Source organism: Meleagris gallopavo, chromosome 17 (assembly GCF_905368555.1).
Source record: "Meleagris gallopavo chromosome 17, MGAL_WU_HG_1.1, whole genome shotgun sequence".
NCBI lineage: Eukaryota > Metazoa > Chordata > Aves > Galliformes > Phasianidae > Meleagris > Meleagris gallopavo.
The window spans coordinates 1,501,261-1,521,078 of NC_139420.1; the positions used below are offsets into that span (position 1 = coordinate 1,501,261).

Sequence of the window (19,818 nt, forward strand, 5' to 3'; positions counted from 1 at the left end):
CATCACTGCTTGAGTCAGTTATGTCAACACTTTCAGGCCTTAAAGGCCAATGCCACATCAGGGTCTGTGAATAAATGCAAAGCAAATATAGATGGAGGCAATTGCTAGCAGAACTTTTAAAACATCCTATCAGTGCCAAAACTATCTTTCTCTAAAACACATTTAGTCAGTAGATACTCGGTGATCTTTCAGTTTCTTTTAGAATCTCTAAGTTAAAAACAGATTTGATCATAATGAACAAAAGTTTCATCCAGTGTTAGTAGAAGAGCAATAGACCACCAACTCTAAAAAAGTGTAATGCTTGGTAACCATCTGACTGTATGTCAGTCTTTCCTTACCTGCTAGAAATACTGTCTCTCCGGCTCCGTATTTCCCCATTAAATTCTTGCTCTTGGGCCTGGTGCTCCACTGCTGCAGCCTGTAGCACTTCACCGATGGAAGGAAATTGCCCTATCGCATCAGGATGTATCTTCTGACCATTTATTGTGTATGGAATTCTCTGTTTGCCTTCTGAATTTGGTAAATTGTTATACAGCCCTTTTCCTGATACGCTGCTGTAGGTAGAGCTGTCGCTTTCATTTCCATCCAGCCTCATTCCCACTTCACTTCCATCAATCTCTGAAATGCTATCTCCTGCCAAGGAGGAATCCTCTATTCGATCATCTGTGTCAAAAGGCAGACTAATCTCAGAAACAACTGATGCTGGACCGCTTCTGCTTTGCTTCAAAGTCCCACCAGGTAAATCGGTAGCCGCAAGATTCCCTGCAGAACTTCCAGAGCCTGAATCTTCAGTTCTGTAGTCAGCCAAGGACCGGATCTTACTGGACTTCGAAGACTTTGAACTCTTTCTCTCTTTTGAAGATGCTGGAAGTCCCAGGCTTCCCAGTTTCGGCCCCCTGGGGACACTGGTCCGCAAAAAGGAGTATTCTTTCGTCATTGCTACAGTGCTAGCCCTTGGTAAGATTTCTGGATTTAACATCAGCTCAGGATCTAGAGTGCTGGAGGGCCGGCTCTTGGATGTAGACTGGTTAGACTAAAAGAAACCAAGAGACTCCAGTAAATTCCAGAATGTTACACCTGAACTAATGTCAAGGATTTATTTTGTTGAAGCTCTGAACTTTCACATTAATATTTATATTTCTGCATCACTTCATGAACAAGGTGAACTGTCAGCAATCAACTCTATCAAGACTCATGATCAAGGTAGAGTCTAAAAATGAACAGAAAGATTGTTGTGGCTGAAGCTGGCAGGTGGCTGAGCACCACTGTCCTGACCACTGTCCTTCCCCCAGAGGGATGGGGGAGAGAACTAAAAAAAAAAAAAAAAGAACAACAACCAAATAACAAAGTGGAACTTGTGGGTCAAGATAAAAACTACTAAGATGCAAAAAGGAAGAGGAAAATAGGATAATAGATATAATAATATAAATACATATGTACAGAAAACAAGTGATGTGCAAGCAATTGCTCACTACCTGCCGACTGACCCCCAGCCAGTACCCACGCAGCAGCTGCCTGCCCAGCCAGACCCCTGCCCTTATCAGGCTTCTCTTTTAGCATGGTGTCCTATGGCACAGAACATCCCTTTGGCTGGGTTAGTTCAGCTGTCCTGGTTCCATCCCCTCCCAACTCCTGGTGTCCCTCAGCCCCCCTCACTGACACAACAATGTGAGAAACTCAAATGGCCTTGGATCTGTGCAGCACTGCCCAGCAGCCACTAGAAACATCAGTGTGTTATCAGTATGGCTTTTCACTAAAGCCAAAACACAGCATCGTACCAGGCACTGTGAAGGAAAAACCAACTAAGTTCCAGCTGAAACTAGCAGAAAGATAGAGGAAAAAAAATTTAAATAAATAAGATTTGAAATAACTATTAGAGTTTTCTTAAGTTTAAGGTTATCTCAGTTCTGTTATTTTTTTCATATTCTGAGTTGTAAAAAAAAAAAAAAAAAGAAAAAAAAGGTGTGTTACCAATACAGTAACAGAACCACATTTTGTACATCCAGAAGAAAAAAAAAAAACAAAAAACATGCTTTTTCACATTTGGAAAAGCAACTAAATTTTTAAAATATAGAAAACATAATTTAAAGTACAGAGAGCATGAAGTTTCCAAACCTACCAACAACTATGGAAGCTACAACACCTGCTGTGTGCTACTCACTCTTTCCTGATGTCTCTTCACCCTGTACTGTCTGAGCTGCTCTTCCAGCCGTCTTCTTGCTTGAAGTCGTATTTGTTCCTCATTCTCCAGTGGGAGGGAAGATTCTACTGAGCCTGTAAGTGAAGGGTATCTTTACAATTAAGAAAAGAAAACTGCAACAGGCAAATCTGATGCAAAAGGAAACAGCCCCTTCTACCACCAGCAACATGCTTCATGCTTAAGCAAGAAATGCAAGGAAAGCCCAATAGCATGCACCCCAAAACGTTCTCTTCTAATATATTGTTGTGTAAGCATTGATAATGATTGCGTATTTCAGTTTGTCCAGTTTCCCAGTGCTGTAGTTCCTCTGAGTATACGTGAAAAGAGAAAGATCCTACAGCAAGTTTTGTTCACCTGTTCTGCACTTTGGGCAGTACTGAAATTGAATAGCTAAGGCAGACCTGCACAGTCTGCTCATTCCTTAAAGGTCTGAGAAAGACTATTCAACGGATATATTCTCTTACTCTGCTAACTCACATTGTCTGTCCAGTAGGAATGCTTTTAAAAAACAATCCACAAATGTTGTGCAGCATTAGATTTCTCACAGTAAAGGCTCCTCCCTTCTCCTCTTCCTCTTCATTACTTAGCTCAAAATGACTCCTTTTGCTTTGTTGTCACCTGTTACTCCCCATAATCAGGCAGGAAGATCAGAACAGCCTCAATCCCAGAAAGCATAGATCCCCCTCCAGCGTGAGAATAATTTCTAAATGTTAAGGCACGTGCTTTAGCTGCAGCAGGGGGTGGTATACTGAAAGAAAATGAATTTTAGTTCAAAGTAAAAGCTTACTGCAAAAACGACATTTAGTCCAAGCTGAAATGATAGTAGAGGTTTCCACAGTCAGGCTCAGAGAAAAAAGCTTTATGCAGCAATGGAAAGCAGGGGCACCATCATAAACAGATGCTTACACAATTCTGTTTCTTGCATGGGAAGGCTTAGTTTGAGAGACTGCAAAGCTTCTTTTCTAAGAGCTACGCCCTCAGCACTAGTTCCCTGAGACTTCCTTAGGCTGTCATGGAAACCAGGCACACCTGGGGATGACTCTTGACCCTGAGGACTGCTGGTGGAATCAAAAGATATGGGAGAGTCAGGGAAGAGCAACTCTGGCCCATTCTGGCAGGCTTCTGCTTTGCTGTTCAGCTCCAGACTTCCCTCTTCATTTGGCACTTCGCTGAGGTTAACACTGGTGGCTGGAAAAGAAAGTTTCACTGAGCTATGCTGTAAACCACTCCATGTATCCTTACAGCCCCATCCACACACAGTGCCAATGCTGCTGTCTTTGGACAAGAATACAGGAATTGCTAAGACAGTAAGTGGAAAACACAGTGTTATAAGGGGATATTCCTCCATTTTAAAAAATGAAATACCTTTGATTTGCCCGAACACAGTGCCTTCAAACAGGATCTCAAAAGCAATCATAAAATATCTTCAAAGCTTCACACAAATCTTGTTAGATTTCAAAGCACTACACACCAACACGCACAACACAACCTCTGTCACAGCACACTGCAAAGCCACTGCAACCACACTCAGGCACTGCAGGCCCTGCATGGTGACTCAGCTGTTGGGCACAGCCCTGGGGAAGGGGACAGAGAGCACCCACCCACCCAGCTCCACACGTGAGCCAAGCACAGCTTCAAAGATTAGCTTACAATTTTCACATAGTTTATCTTCCACCAAAAGTATGATAGCAATCCTTATGTGAATCAAAGTAATAAATCTAGCAATTAGAAGGCAATTCAAGAACCACTTTGGTACCAATTCTGTCTCATTTCCTTTCCCATCATGAAGATACTTCTTTAATGCCAGCCCAGTACTTTGTAGGTTTGTGTTTCTCACACGTTTTTACTTTGCTCTATCAGGGGTTACTTCCATGTAGGGAACTGTTGCTGCAGCAGAATTATACATCTAACTTCAAATGTGCAACATTAAACCTCTGCAAAAAACCTTGTCAAAGCAGAGAAGTGAAGCAGCCCATCTTTCTGCTCACACACTGTGTATCACTGGGATAACCAGAACTCATGAGAATAATGTGGAAGAAGCCACTGTTGCTTTCCATAAATATGTCTGACAATATTTAGCATGTGTGACCACCAGGTATGTGCAAGTAGAAAGATCAAGTCTTCCACTTCCCCTCCCTCGAGCTGCAGACTTGAAAACACAGTTTCTTGCATTTTCTTTTTAAAAAGTTTGATGTGGGAAAAATAAGAGAATGAGAAACATTCAATTAGAAAAAAGATCCTCTCAGAACTGAAGTGTTTCTAAGACCCATATACAGGAAGTTGGTGACGCGATTAAATACTTCAGTTACTGACTTAGACATCAGTCCTTCACCATATTGCTGTTGACCAGTTACCCTCACATGATGAATCCCTGCAATATCCTGAAAGCAAAACAATTAAAAAGATAAAGCTGTGCATGTCTGTGGTGAACATGAAAGCACACCTGAGGTACAACCAGCCATAAGAAAGGTAGGAAAGAAAGCAGGGCTTTTTCCATTGCTGTTCATCTGTTGCTGTGTCTGTGAGACACCCACCCACCCCAGCAGGGATGTTTGCAGGGCTCTGACCAAGGAAACAGCGTGCATAGAAAATCTACAGCTTTTCATGGCAGGTGGCCTGAGCGTATCAGCTCCCTATGCTTTGAATTGAAATGCTCTGAGTATCACCTTTGTCATACAGGGAACATGTGCAGCCCTTCTGAGCCCAAATCAGTTCTCTGATGCAGCTCACCAGACAGAAGGGATGTGTACAACCGGGTTGCAAAGGAGCAAAGAGGATGGAACTGCTTTATAAATGACTAACCAACATGAGGTACAGATGAAGACATTTTAAAACTGCAGCTTAGGAATGTAAAAAGGAAATTTTAAAGAGAGCGAGTGCTATGAATAACAACACCTTGCACGTGCAGAAATAGTATCTGCCTACAATTCTGAAACTGCAGCTATGACTGCACTGAGCCTATACTCTATTAATATTTTTTTCTTTCACAACTGTGAGTGGTACACATGGATTAAAAAAAAAAAAGAGATACTGGAGCAAAATTCTGGAAGAATGGTTTCCTGGCAACTTCCTGAGGCCAGCATCTATATTATGTCTGGAACTAAAGTAATTTAATGGCAATGGTGTCAATACAATCGTGGTCAGAAAAGTGTGGGAAGAGATGGAATTTAACTGAAAACATTGGAGTCACACATTACCTATTTACAAGCCACAATTCGACAGTCTGGATGATATCCAAGACAGGAAAGTGTGATCTCTGGCTTCATAAAAGATGAATGAATCAGCACGCAGCTACACTGCCACTCTGACAAAGGGCAGAATGATAAGTGCACATAGTCTTAGGACTCCACTTTCCTGCCCGTGACAATGCAACAGGTCTGTGATTCTACAGGAGAACCGAAGACTAACAGCTCTGTCACATGATCCCCTCTGTATCAACAGAAAGTTCCTTTAACATAAGCACTCTGTATCCTCCTCCTTCAGTGTACGCTGCAGCTGCAACACACAGACCCCTTTCATATCAACTTGTCCCTCGTTATCTGTAGTGGAAACATGGGAACATCAACACAGAAGGTTTTCACAACGAAAGCAGTTCAGTGACAGCACGGGCAGAAAAGCTGTTGATTTGGAGATTTTCTAAAACCCAGCATGATGAGGGCCTGGGCAGCCCTGAGCACTGTGACTGCAATGCTCTGTGCATAAGACCACAGATGACCCACAGAGCTCCCTTCCAACCTCAGTTCTTCCATGACTTCGTAATCTACTCAGATCTGTACACTTTTATGTTTCTTCTGAGCAGCTGCATGACTATTTTACTACAGTGCCTGCCTACATTATTTTGAGATAATTTGGGTGAGATAATCTGGGGAGTACATGCCAGCATTTCTCTTCTACACTGCAAGTTTAGAGAGACTTTCTGAATATGTTTTAACTTAGAACTTTAAATACTAGAATCAAATACTCCATTTCTGACCTGTTAGAACTGGCAGTTCTGAAGAGCTTCACGCATACATGGTTGGAAATGATTTCAGAAGACAGAGTAACACTGTGAGCAGCACGTGCTCAGTTGGTGGCTGATAGTATTGGGTAGCGCAGGTTTGTTTTGAAAGAATTAATTTTAAAACAGAAGAGTTTTCTCATGTGCAGAGTCATGGCCTTCACTAAACTTTCTACGTAGTGCTGTACACAAAATTTCTGACCTCAAGGACAAAAATGTCCTTCAGCACCACCCAAATAAAAGTAGCAGGGAAGCCTTGTGAGACTTGGAAATGATGCAGTTCATATGAAATAACTTACTGTTAACTTCATCTCCTGTAACACACAAAGCTGACTTGGCGTTATAATCCCCATGTTCTTGAGAGGTGCCAGGAGCCCCACTGCTGCTCCTGTTGTCCAACAGAACATCCTGCTGCATGGACGAGGATTCCATGGTAAAAACAATCCAGATCACAGGAAAGTATTTCTTCTAAATGTGCTGCCAAGCAAACTACCGAGTCCAGTTTCTCTCCATCAGCAACCGCATCAAGGCGTTATGCAGGGGCACGGTTCTGAGCTTTCAGCTCTTGGTGAGCAGCAGGCAGCTGATGATTCCAGATCATGAAAACAGCTTACAGCGAAAGCTGTAATCAGCAAGGATCTGCATTCTCTACAAACAAGCACAGTTCGAAAACAGCAGTTAAAAAGCAAGCAGCACTCACAGATTGCCCACCAGCCCACCAACTTCAACAAACAGAACCAGCAGATGGGACAGTAGGACAGTAACAGCGACAATGCAATACCACCAGCTATCCAACTTCTCTGAATACGAAATGATCTACTTAACACCATTTTTGTCACCTTCTATTTTTCAGTTGCATTAATAGATCAGTGTAATAAGGCAATGAGATACCATTCAGCAAGAAGACCGATTTAAGATCACTGTCCTTTTTAACAGAAACTTCTCTTTCACGTCGGCTTTCACAAGCCAGACAGCACTCAGAGCTGCATTCTGCTTTGTGAGTCACAGTCTAGACTTTCATAACATATTTCATTCCAAGGACCTACTGCCATCCTGGTTCAAATCCTTTGCTCACAACACAAGAGGGAACCAGGGCTATTTTATACAAATGACATCACTGCTGTTTACTTGCCCGCAGAGCGAGCGGCACACACACGGTGCACTGCCTGGCCAAAGTCAGCACAGCAGCAGGGAAGGGATTGCCCAGTGCCTTGGGGAGTCAGGAGGGGATTCCCAAACACAGAATGCAAATCCCATAACCTGCACTCAGCTCCTACCTGTACACAAACCCGGACTACTGACGCCATCTGACAAAAGCCATTGCAAGCACTCACTGCGGCTGTCAAAATGTTCAAACAGGCACTGACAGCTGAACTCGCGTTGCAATTACCAAAACAGCAGAACCCGCGATTCTGTGTGGCGGAAGGGATTTCAGGCCAGGCCTACGTTCGGTGCGTTTCTACACACACGCCGTAAGCAACGCCGCGTCCCCATCTCCAGAGTGAGGCCGCGTAAGCACCACAGCAGGGAGCCCTCAGGGAGCAGCAGGAGCTGCGGGCACAGAACCGACATCTCCACGGGAGAGGAAGGCAACGAGCTCACGGCCTCGGAAGGCGCTCCGCGTCAGAAGCTCACGGCAGCCGTCAGGCGAACAGCTGCCGTGCGGGCTGAGGAGCCGCAGACAAAGGCAGGACGGCTCTCGCTGAGGCCGCGCGGGCGGTGAGCGGAGCGCCCGGCCCCGGGCACGCGACGCACAGACAGCGGGGCAGCTCCCCGCAGCCGGGCTCTCCTGTGCGACCCAACCCCAAACGCCGAAAGGCCGACGGCTTCCAAGCCCTTCCGCGCACCCACCCGTAACGCACACAGACGCGCCGCGGGAAGCCGGCTGTGAGCCCGCTAAACCTGCTCGCTCTGCTCCGAGCACGGACCGCGGCGGGGAGGCGGGGCCCGGGCCGGAGCGCGGCGCCGCGAAGCCCCTCGGACCGCACGTCGCCCCGCCGCCCGCCGCCCCCATCTCCGTCCCCGACCCGGCCGGACCCGCGCAGACCTGTGGCCGCCCGCCCGCTGTCGAGACGTGGCGCTGCCTCCGGCGGGAAGGGGCGGGCGGGGCGCGGCGGTGCACCGCGCTTCTCCCTCCCCGCCGGCCGCCGCCGCCGCTTCCGCAGGGCCGCGCGAGGCCCGTACCGCCGCCGCGCTTCCCCCGCCCCGCCGGGCCCGGCGCTGCTCGGCGGGAGCTCGGCGGCCCGGGGGAGCCGGCAGGGCGGCCTCCGCCGCCGGGCCCGGTGGAGAGACGGCGGCTTTTCCGGACGGACTCTTCCGGCAGCGCTGGGAAGGGGAGCGGCCTCCTCGGCCGGGCCGCCCTCCGGGGCGCGTTCCTGCCGGGCCGGGCGGGGCCGGGCGCGGCTGACCTGCGCGAGCTGCGGGCCGCGCGCTGCGGGAGGGGCGGCACCGCGCTGCTCTGCCGGCCGGTTTTGGTTTCGTTTCTCCCGTTTGATTGCTTTCCGCAACTTTTCTGCTCTGGATTTGTTCACGCGCACTGAATTTCGTGACAGCACGTCCCCACATACACCGCGCTGTGCCGCGTCAGTGACAGGCGGGTTTGTGTGCGCAACCCTCGGTCACTCTAAGAGCCTGCTTGTTCCATGGATCTGGAGGGAAGAGGTGATTGACTTCCAGCTGTTTCCTACTGTGATGTTAAAAGAAGGCCGTTCGATAAGTAGAAGTCAGGAAGACAGCAAAGCCCAAACCACCAGGGAGTCTAAATTGTCTAAAGAACTCACAGAGCTGCTAACCAGGCTCCTGCCACAGTGCTGAGGGCCCTAGCAGGGCGCTTTCCTGTACGTCTCATGCAGTGGTAGCCCCTAAGGCAAGGTTTCGAAGAGAACGTTAAAGCAAATTGAGGAAGAGGGCTATTGCAAGTAGAAGTGCAGGAAAGCACGATCCAATTGATGCTGGCAAGGTGGCTGGCCAAGGATAGGGACGGGAGGGGCATGATCAGGAAGGGCTGCGCAGTGTGCATCTCGGCATGGTCTTCTTAGAGAGTTTTCTGAGTGAAACATTTTTGCTGCTCACAAATTCACAAACAAGGTCATAGTAAAGGACCTACACAAATACCTAGAAAATGTACATTAGGATTCAGAGAGCAGCAGCTATTCTGCGCTCTCCTTCCTTGAGTACTCCTCTACAGAAATGCCAAGGACTGCGTGGTAAGGAAGACTTCAATGTTTCACCCTCATTCATTTTTTTGCCCATCGTAAGGATGTAAAGCAAGACCTTTGCCTCCCACAGAGAGCTCAAATTAAGAACGGATGAGTCACTAATGCAGTTTTTCAGTCTGTATATGTGTCTGTATTTGCTTCTTCGTTTTGTTGTCAGGTCTCTGGGACAATTTATTGCCCGGGCAAATCTCCAAAGTATTTTGCTTATAAGTCTGCCACATGGCACCAAGCCTCCAGAGCCAGGGATAACCACTGCTTCAGGGTCTGCCTCCAAAAGAGGCACAAAGCTGCAGCAGGCAGCCCAAAGGAGACCGAGGAGCCCTCAGACTGAAAGATATCTATCGTCAGTAGTGTAGGCTTCAACAGGACAGGGAGGTGTCGTGCTAGTTGCTTGCAGCGCCAAGAGAATCATCAGGTACTCATGAGACCTTGGAGCGCAAAGGTTCGTGCAGCTGTGCAGGAGATGTATCTGTGTGTCCTGAAGCCTCTGTCGGCAGAGAAAGAGCCAATGGCATCTCCCAAAGTTTACTGAAATCCCTCTTCCCAAGCACAGCTCTCCCCTTCAGATGCACAATGCACACACAGCTCTTCCACCACAGCTGACACAGCTCTCCTCCACCCGGCAGCCAAGCAGGGCTGTCCTGCCACTTCTCTGCAAGTGAGCTCCCTCAGACCTTAATAGGAATTGTCTTATTCGGAACCCATAAGGCTTTGCCCCTAAAAGGGGAAGGCTGGTTTATTTATTTTGGCTCTGACAGCTTTTAGGGTAAGACAGACCACATACAGAGTTACCTGTCCATCAGGGTGTTTGGGTAAACTCAGCTGAAAACACCTGCCCTCTCATTATTCCCCTTCTTAAGGGACTGGTGGAGCAAAGACCAGCAGTTCTGTCAAATGCAGTGAGTCTGTCTGCACAGAGCTGCAGAATTCAGCCTATTCCTGGCGTCATGAAGAATGAAAGCATTCCAAGAAAAGGCTGCTGCTTCTACAAGTACAAATTCTGAGCAGATGTCTCAGAAGTAGCAGAAGAGGGACAGAGGTGGGAGAGCAGGGCTCTGTGCTCAGCAGGAGCAGAGGGTGGCACTCTCTGCACAGCACAAAGCCGCTGGGGCGCTTTCCTCTTACAGCTATTAAAGCTACAAACATGTTTTTTTAAATATTTCCTTAGCAGAGATCTCACTCCCCAACCACTGACAACACCACGTTCCAATTCCCTCTGCTTACTGCATGCTTTTCTGCTTACATCTTTCTATTATTTGGTGTCATTCAGTCTGCAAAAACTTCATTAAAAAAGAAACCTATGCTAACCACACAGAAAAAGCTCCATTACTGGCTGGCTGCAGTCAGGCTCCGGCATCCAGCTCTTCCCTCCCAGCAGAAAATGGCTTTGTGTTAAACACAGAACATGTGACTGGTGCCAGCTCTTCGGCAATGGGCTTTAGGAAAGGCTGCCTTAATATTTTATTTTTTATTTTATTTACAGATCTGTTATTTATATGCGTGTAACATTTATACGCCACTGCCTAAACAATTTTAGCGTGTCTATTTTAACAGCGATAAGGATTTGAAGTGTTACTTTCCTGACTCATTCCTATGAACAGAGGAGAGACTGATGGAACTGTGGCGTGTCTGATTTAACAGCTTCACTCAGAATTTAACCAACCTCTATCCTACACAAAAGAAGACTGTGAAAACATAAAAACCAGTGTTGTGTAACCGGAAGATTTGCAGATGGGGACTCTTGCAATCAGAATAAACTAAGATTTAAGGGCTTGTTATTGAAAGTCTCTTGCCAATGCCCTCCTCCTGTTTAAAGCTACATTCTCTTTGGTCAAAGCAGCTGTTCTGAAAAACAAACTTCTAAGAGCTCATTAATTTCCAAGGCATATTGCAATGTTGTGTCCCTGGGTCATGAGGGTTAGTTCTGGTGTCGGGACGCCTTATGTATTTAAGGAAACTAATTCAGAAAGTTCTTTTCCATGTATCAATTCATGTGTTGTGTGGAGGGAGGGAAAGGAAATTACTGGTTTTTAGTGGTTTTAAGCTTAGGTTTTACACAATAAATGATTTTTTCTGTTAGCCTGAAAGAAAGAAGTTTTTGTTTTTCTTTCCTGGAAATGACTTTCCCAGCCTGGGGTTCCTGGTTAAGAAAACGTTGAAATTGCACCCACTAATTCATAAGTGCTACTGTTCTACTGCACTGTAGTGTCCCCTCAGGGACTCCAAGAGCCCCCAGACAGCACTGTGCAGCAGGCAGCATGAGCCAGTCCTTGGAAGGACTCACTAAAGGAGTGTGCAAGCCTGGAATTCCTTCACGGGACGTTCAGCACAAAGAGCAGGACACTTGTTCTCTGTAGAATACCTCAACAGATGTGGAAGAAGCTCCATCTTGCTTGCTGGGGGACATGCACCTTTCCAGTGCACGGTGACGAGCAGCTGGGCTTTGCAGCAGCTATGTGCAAGGTGAGGCTGTAGGGAAAACATTGGGTAGGGAATAAAGAGTGGGCAGAAAGCAAAGTCCCGTTCACCATTCTGCCCTGTCTCGATCCCTCCAGTAAATCCCTCTGCTCTACCCCAGCTGCCTGGCACAGCTGTTCCCCAGACACTGTGGAAGCTGGCTCAGCAGCCAGATGTTCCCTGGGAGGGTGGTGGGAGTGCTTCTGCTGGGCTCAGTGCTCTGCCGTGTGCCTGGCCTCGTGCCTGACACCTTCAGCAGGCAACCAGACATCTTCTGGTCCTTGTCTCATGTGCTCCCTCGAGCAGGAAGTTGTCCATGTCCATGCACTGTCCCGCAGCTCACAAATATAGAGCAGAATTTCCATAAAAGCTATAGCCTGGGGGAGGGGGAGTCACTGTTCTGAGCTGAAAATCCTTCTGAGCGGACTGCTCTCAGTTTGGTCCTTCATTCTGCATGCTAAGCTATTGCTAAGCCAGAGTGATGGAGTGTTGTGCAGGCAGGTCCTGCCGGCAGAAGGATGCTGAGATCTGCACAGACATACAGACAGAAATGGCTGGGCCAAGAATTGAGTGAACAAACACAAGAAACCCACGCACATTTGTGTCTGTGCTGCACTTCAAGGTCTGCAGCTTGGAGCAGCACACGGCCCAGGGCACTGCCTGCTTGCCTCAGAAGGATTACGGGTGCCTGCACTCAGATGACCCCTGGAAAAGAATCCAAATAACAGGGATGTAAGATCCTTAAAAAGGGTGCTGCAGTGCCAGACTTCAGCACATTCTCTTTCTTTCGTTTGGGTATTTCCTATACTGTTTTTCCAGGTCTGTCCAAGTGACAATAAAACCCACTTTTTGAATACCCTTTCCTGCCAGCTAGCCCTTATGTCCTCAAAGACAACATAAGGAAAGAGCAGAAGGAATTTCTATATTTACTTCTGTCACACTGAACCTCATGTGGGAAAAGATTTCTCGTTTCAGGGATTTTTCAAAGCTTAACATGCATTTATGGTGACATTGCCCTGAGGTTTAACTGCCGGTGTTAAGAACAGCAGCACAGCACAGCGCTGTGCCACAGAGCCCAGACTGCCCTTCAGGCAGAAGCGTTCTGCTGGGAAAAATAAAATCCCTTTGCTCTCTGCTGTTCAGAACAGACATCATGCAGTTGTATGTGCCGTTTTGGTTGACAGGGAACTCAAAGAAATATTACACAGGAGGATCAAAATGCAAATTTGAACACGAGCAATCACGGCAAATAACTGACAGGGTCATAGCCTGGGAACACCATTTACACAACATTTGCCCTGGGAAGAAAAGAGTAAAATAAGAATTGACCATACAAAGAATTATTTGCATCTTCTTCTGCCCTCGGTGCAAGGAAGAAAACCAATCCTATTAAGCTACCGAGATATTGTTCATGTGCCCTTCTTTGAGCAAACACAGGTCTCCCTGGGGAGGGGCTGGTGCAGAAGGGGGTGAGCACACACAGCAACACAGCACCAGCATCCCATCCCTGATCCCCTCCAAACCTGGGGCTCATCAGCCAACTGAAGGTGTTATGTGGGGATTTTTAATTATTGTCCCTCAAAAGCCAGGTGAATGCCTGCTTTTGGGAAGGAGGACTTTGGGACGTGCCATGCCAGTGCCCTATCCAACCAGGGCCAGCACAGGAGGTTTCTGGGCAAGGTGTACCAAACCTGCACCCACCTGCTGCTGGCAGTGTCTGCATGCTGCTTCATGGGTGTGCATGCAGCTGAGCTCCAGAAGAGAGCTCCAAGCATAAAGCCATTGCCATTTGTAAAACCACAATCTTTTGACCCCAAATTCTACTTTTATGCTAAATCATTGCAACAACTTCTGCAGAATATGAGAACTAACTGCAGCTGGCAATTGGTGTTCGCTGCCACCTGAGAGTCCTCAGCGCTGGGGTTGTGGGGCTGCCTGGTGCTCATTGCAGGACGGGGACGAGAGAGCTTTTCAGCTGGCAACCCACAAAATGCCACGGAATAAGGAGTGTCCCTGCCCTCCCATCACCTCCACAAAGGTTACGCGGCTGCGGGACGCAGATTGGTGTTTTTTGCGCAGCTCCCTCTCTTTGGGCTCCCTAGGATGCACGGCGGCACTCCTTCCCTCCCCTCCTTGCTCACGCGAAGCAGGGGTGATTTTCCCCCCCCGGGAAAGGCTCGAGCACTTTTCCCCTTTCCCCTTCCTCTGACCCTGCCCGAGCTCCGAGGCACGGCCCTGCCCGCCGCCAGCACGCGGTCCCCATCGCCCCCGTCTCCCCGCAGGAGGAACTTTCCCCAGGAGCCGCTCCACCCGCTGCCCGCGGGGCCGCGCCGCCTGCAGCCCGGCGCTTTCCAAGTACGGAAAGGACAAAGCCCTGCGAGCCCCGTTCCCCTCCAGCCCTGGTCCCCCCGCCCCGCGTCGCAGGTGCCCCCCGGGGGAGGGCAGGGACCGAGAGCAGCCAGGGGAGGGGGCGAGGGGCGGGGAGGCCGGGCTCGGGGGGTCCCTGGCAGCGGCGCCCGCTCAGGGCACGGCTCTGCAAAGCCCCGCTCGGCACAGCACGGCTCGGCAGCGCAAAGCTCGGCACGGCACGGCACGGCACAGCGCGGCTCGGCTCGGCTCGGCTCAGCGCCCCGCGCCATGGGCCGGAGCTTCACCGGCGCGGGGCTCGTCCTGGCGGCGGCCGCTGCGCTCTGCCTCGGCGGGGCGGGAGGCAGCAAGGTAACCCCGGGCGGCCCCTGCCCGCCCCCGGCGGCACGCGATGCACGGCGCGGCACTGCGGGGTCGCGGCGCGGAGGGCGGTCGGGGCCGGCGCACCCGACGGGCGGAAGGCTGCGCCGGGAGCGGGGCTCGGCGCGATCCGCCGGGACGCGGAGATGCGGCGGGGCTGCGCTCGGCCCCTGCCCGGGGTGGGGTCTGCGGCCGGCTGCGTAAGGCCGGCTGCGTAGGGCCGGCTGCGGGAGTCTGCCTCGGATCGTTCCGATTCGGTACGGGCGGACGCGGGGCAAGCGCCGTGGATAGCGATATATCAGCGTTCCCGGCAGAAATCGGAGCGCTCGCCCAAAGGCGGCCAGAACGAGGGGTAGCTTGGCGCGGGGAACCCAACCCAAGCACCTCGCGTCGCGTTACCCTCCCTTGCTCTCCTGCCTCGTGCACATCTGTGGTACTGAGAGCAGGTGAGTAGCGGCAGGGACGGGCGCTCCGCAGGACGGGCGCTGGTAGCGGCCGGGGGCGTCGGCGGGGAAGCGGCGGGGCGGAGCGGTGCCGGGAGCAGCGGGCGGCTGCGGGGCGAAGGGAGCTGGGTGCTGCGAGAAGGGCGAGGGCCCCGACCCGCTGCCCTTGTGGGGACCCCTGTGGGCTCTTGGTTGGAGCAAGATTTCACGCTCCTGGTGGAGGTTCTTAGATCTATGAAATATGAGCCATTATGCTATAAGAGAATAATATTCTATAAAAGTATCTCTTCAGCTATGTATAAATAAGTCAAAGAAATGTGGGGGGTTGCTTTACGGGGGGAAAGCAGCATGGTATGCAGCCTGCCACAGCACATACCAGCTCAGCAGTGACTTTGTGGCTGAAATGAAAATGTTTTATCTCGCTCACGTGAAGATAGCTATCAAGAACTTCTTAAGCCATGATCTTGGTTCTAAAGTACTGAGTACCAACTTCACAAAGCTGCACACTTTAATCTATAGAATTGTACGGCTGTGGGTTTTTGTCTCGTCTCTCTTTTAACTTAGAACTGCAACATGTAACCTGGAAACTTACCCTTCCCTCAGGCTTGTTTCTGGGGGTGAACAACTCCGGCACCCAGCTGCACACTTACACTGCATAACTGCTCCCTGTCCGAAGTTGTTACATCCTTCCTGTGCTTCGTTCTAATTTTGCCTGGACAGTCATGAGACGGAACAAATATTTGCTGTCGTGTGTCTTTGGGTGTGAGTTCAACGGTGTGACACTGTGCATCAGCAATCCCTATTCACTTTGTTCGATTTGTCTTTTTCCTGTGTTTCCCAGCCAGCTCCCGTTGACCTCTGGTTCTGAAGCCAGGACCATTTACCTTCCCAGTTAAGCACTGACCACAGGTACCAGAGCAGAAGTGCCTCCCTAAGGAAGCAGCAGCAGCCTCCCCCTTACTTTCCCAGGCATGCCTTATTCCCGTGTCAGCTATTCATGTGATTGCGCACTGCCTGTAGTCTCTAAACATGCAGGACAATTTCTTTTGCAGAATAAAACTTAGGCATTTTGTATAGCTTATCTGCCTAAATGATACAGTGAAATTCATGCATGTAGACACACGCACACATCTCTTGCTCCCTGTTTTTGTTATTCTTTTGATTAAGTTGTACTTGTTCCTCGCTCGTCAAGGTCTGTGTAGGCTTCATTATTTTTATCTGTTTGGGCTACACTCTGATAGCGTTGCTGTGCTAGGAAAAAATCCTCTAAATGGTTAGTTCAAATCTGGTTCGATTTAGCAAAAATGAGAAATGAATTATCTGCCTGCGTGGAGTTAGCTGTATGAAAACCACAGCAGACTCCTTGGAACGGGCACTGTGTGTGTGAGGGATGGCAGGCTGAGCTGGGCATCCAGGGAGGTGGTCTGTGCCAGTCAGAGCTGAGGGCCGTGGGGATGTTCTAGGGTTGTGTTCTAGGGTGCTGACATAGGTTTTGTAGCAAAACAGAGCCTTCTCTGGAACCCCCGAGCTGAGGACTGCAGCAACATAAGAATCAGAGTTAGGGCAAACGAGAGATAATTTGAAGATAAGGTGTATGGTGTTTCCTTCTGTATGTCTTTATCAGATGGAAGAAGATGTGTGGAGAGGTGGCTTGTTTATCCAGGAGGAAGATCCAGGAAGGAAGAATGTAAGCCTGATGAAAGAAGCACATAGTCAAAATTCCAGGTCTCTGTATGCCCATAAAATATTATCTGTTTAATCAAATCCCTGTGGAATAGGTCTCTATGTCAGTGCCATCTTTCACCTAGCATTCACTTGCTGGCTTAAAAAAATATCAAGTCTCTGTTATTTCTTTCAAGAGAAGAAATCTGCAGTGATCCCAGCCTTCTGGTGAAGGTCTCAGTCCCAGGGAGGACCATGGCAAAATTCCCGTTCGCTTCAGAGGGAGCAGGATCCTTCCCAAGATCAGTGAAGGATTAAACAACAAAAAAAATTAACTACTAAAATATGCACCTCAATTAGCAAAGAATGTGGCCTGATTAGTAAAGTGTATGAAATTTCAGCTATTAAATTCTACGGCCCCCATCAACAAAGCACACTGCACAATTGGCAATGTATCCAGAATCTCAACGACTGTCCCAGGCTCCTGCCAGGCCAACCAAGCATGCAGCTGAATCAGGGAATTATGCAACTGGAGCAGCAAAATATGCACTTCTGACTGGGGAGGGAAGGGCATGCAGACGCTCAAGTGTTGAAAGCTGACAAACAGTAGGTTTGAGGACGTTCGTGGTCAACCTCTGCCTTAAGAAAAGGGAAGGCAAAAGAGATACGTTTGATGAAATCTCTCTGGACAATTGCTAGGCTGGAAAAGTCCATCCCTCAGCCAGCTCAGTGCTGATGGCAGCAGCCCTGCTCCTGCCCGGATGTGCTACACATCTGGTTCATGTCCCAGCTGCCAGGTGTAGGGGTTATTTCATAACACATGAGCAGGGTTTGTAGCTCCAGGTAGGTTTTACTTTATGGGTCTCTACAGAGCACTGTGTTTCTGTCCCAAGAATCTGAACCAGTCAAGACAAATAAGGGACCTTCGAAGAATCTGAAAGTTTTGTTGGCAAGAAGCTCACTGTCTGTTAATCTCATCGCTGTTTGTAAAAGTACTCTGTGCTTTTGGAGAAGAAAAATGATAGGTCATTCCTATTTTCTTTAGACCTTGATGAATTGCTGTAGCTTCTTCCTGTTGCATTTACAACATACCTTGGCAGCCAGGTACTGCGAGCAGAGCTTGGGAGGTCGGCCAGTGTGGGAAGCAGTTCTGTTCTGATGTCCTGAAGCAGTGGAGTCACTTCTCCCCACCTCGTGCCTGTGTGCTTAAAAACAAAAATCCACAGCTGCTGTATCTGGTCCTCGTCCTCAGAAGATATTCTGGCTTTACATGGTCGCTTTTATTTGATACAGAAGAGCTGTAGGTTGTCCTGTTTGGATAAAGATATGGTTTCAGGATTTCTATAAACTGCTTTTTTAAAAAATATAATTTTATTTCTGGAAGTAAACTGTATTACATCACCTGTGCGCAAGGAAGGTGTGAGAATCGCTTTGTTTTACTGCACTGTTCATAGAAGTCTGAAACATTACTCGAGTCTAAGAAATTCGTTTCTTTCTCCCCTGCCCCCTTTAAATTTTTTTTTTTTAATCCACTACCATCACTACATGAAAGTGGCTTGCTCTGAACTTATTTACCAAATTTCTGTCTTATTTCCAGGTCAGTTCAATGAATGATTCAATTTAGTTCTTTTTTCCTGTTTCAAATATTTCCTACTGAGTCCAGAGCAGTGCCCTTAACACATAATTGATTTGGGTCATTGAACCTTAATTTTTCATGCGTGTTCGTTTGTGTCCTGCCACTGGTCTGACTGGTATGTCAATTAGAAAAATGCAGGCGGATTTCTCCTAGAGGCTAAAGTTCATGTGGAGTTTCTGGCAAAATAAGATCCTGGAGTATGTATGCCTGCAACTGGGCAATCATTCGTAACTTTTTTTAATTCTCTGTCTGGCCAGAATGTTGTAAATCTGGCTCTCTTGTTAACTTCACGCTAAGCAGCAATAACGTCCACAATGTTTCAGTCCTGAATATTGTAATTACTGAAACACTGAAGAAACTGAGAGTAGAGAAGATGGATGAGGCTGGCCTCGAGTCCAGCACAGCACGTGGGGCTCTCTCTTTGTGTGGCTGAACCACGGTTCTCTTGTTTGCTGGGGCTGGCGATGGGGGATGCCATCAAGGTAAGAGAAGGAAGCCAGTGGCAGAGGACTTCTGGAGGGAACATTTATGCTGAAGAAGGTGAAAGAGTGCTGCACCTCTAGAGATGCTGGCAATCCCTGTGATGAAAAAGCTGAAATCATTTTTGTTTCTTTAATATCTAAGTAGCTTGAAGCAAACAAGCCTGTTGTACTGGTTTAAAAAGACCCAGCAAACAATCTTTCCTGTAGTAACCAGCAAACAATTACTCTCCTTCTTCATTTGCTTCTTTGAGTACAGGAATGATGGTGGAATGTTCTTCCTACTTCCTCTTCTTAAAGAATGCGTGGTGTTGGTACCTGAGCTGCTACTCTGCAGCAGCAGAGTTAGAGAAATGGCACATCTGGCACAGCAGCTCTGCCCTTTCGTCATTATTATTACTGGGTCAGTTTAGATATCTGGTCTATCAATATTAAACAATCAATAAATAACTGGCCTGATGGCTAAATGTGGATGACTGTATCAGCTGTGTTTTAAGATGTTTTAGGTCATTCCTTGGGAATGAGGAATACTAAATGTAAAATAGAATCCGCTTGTAGAAACCCATGGCAGGAGGACGGTGGGGTGGGGATGGGGCACTACAGACTCTTGTGTTAATACGTAGAATGATTATCCAGCAGTCAAGAGAAGTCATTGGACTTGATGTAAGAATATGATAATTCCTCATACAGCTCTCGGCAGCAAATGGTGTTATACTTCACTTCAAATACTCTTGCTCCTGTCATTACCAATGAAAAGGAGGTCTTAATTTTGAGAGAAGAAAAGGTTAATTTGACTTAATTTCCATTTGAAAATTCCTGAGGCCCTACTCAGACCCACAGAACTCATCTTGGACTTCAGGAGGATTTAAATCAGGCCATAAGTACTGCTGATTTGGATTAGTAATGATGTACACTGAGGACAACATCTGTATTTCGGGTTGGGTGGAGTCCTTTCATGGCAAAAAAGTTGGTAACAGTTTTACAGCGCCTTTCATCACA

At 48.1% G+C, this 19,818-nt stretch overlaps 2 protein-coding genes across 5 annotated transcripts in view; one reads left to right on the forward strand and one right to left on the reverse strand.

The window, feature by feature from the left end:
* The window catches only part of GOLGA3 (golgin A3), a 27,643-nt gene extending 19,258 nt beyond the window's left edge, over positions 1-8,385 (reverse strand). For 2 of the 4 annotated variants that reach the window (XR_014887088.1, XM_085238810.1), the window contains exons 1-5: positions 8,245-8,385; positions 6,497-6,845; positions 3,107-3,388; positions 2,162-2,274; positions 339-1,033 (exon numbers count right to left, since the gene is read on the reverse strand). Coding sequence is in view for 3 of the 4 variants with exons in the window: in XM_085238810.1 (XP_085094936.1) it covers positions 339-1,033; positions 2,162-2,274; positions 3,107-3,388; positions 6,497-6,629 (1,223 nt within the window). In the remaining variant the exon portion in view is untranslated. The remainder of the gene's footprint in view (positions 1-338; positions 1,034-2,161; positions 2,275-3,106; positions 3,389-6,496; positions 6,846-8,244) is intronic. The other 2 variants (XM_085238811.1, XM_085238812.1) reach the window with 2 other exon arrangements.
* A 5,549-nt stretch (positions 8,386-13,934) lies between these two features.
* Positions 13,935-19,818, forward strand: part of LOC104913525 (uncharacterized) — a 33,883-nt gene continuing 27,999 nt past the window's right edge. Inside the window, exon 1 of the mRNA XM_085238225.1 lies at positions 13,935-14,590. Within this exon, the coding sequence (XP_085094351.1) occupies positions 13,976-14,590 (615 nt within the window). The 5' untranslated portion in view covers positions 13,935-13,975. The remainder of the gene's footprint in view (positions 14,591-19,818) is intronic.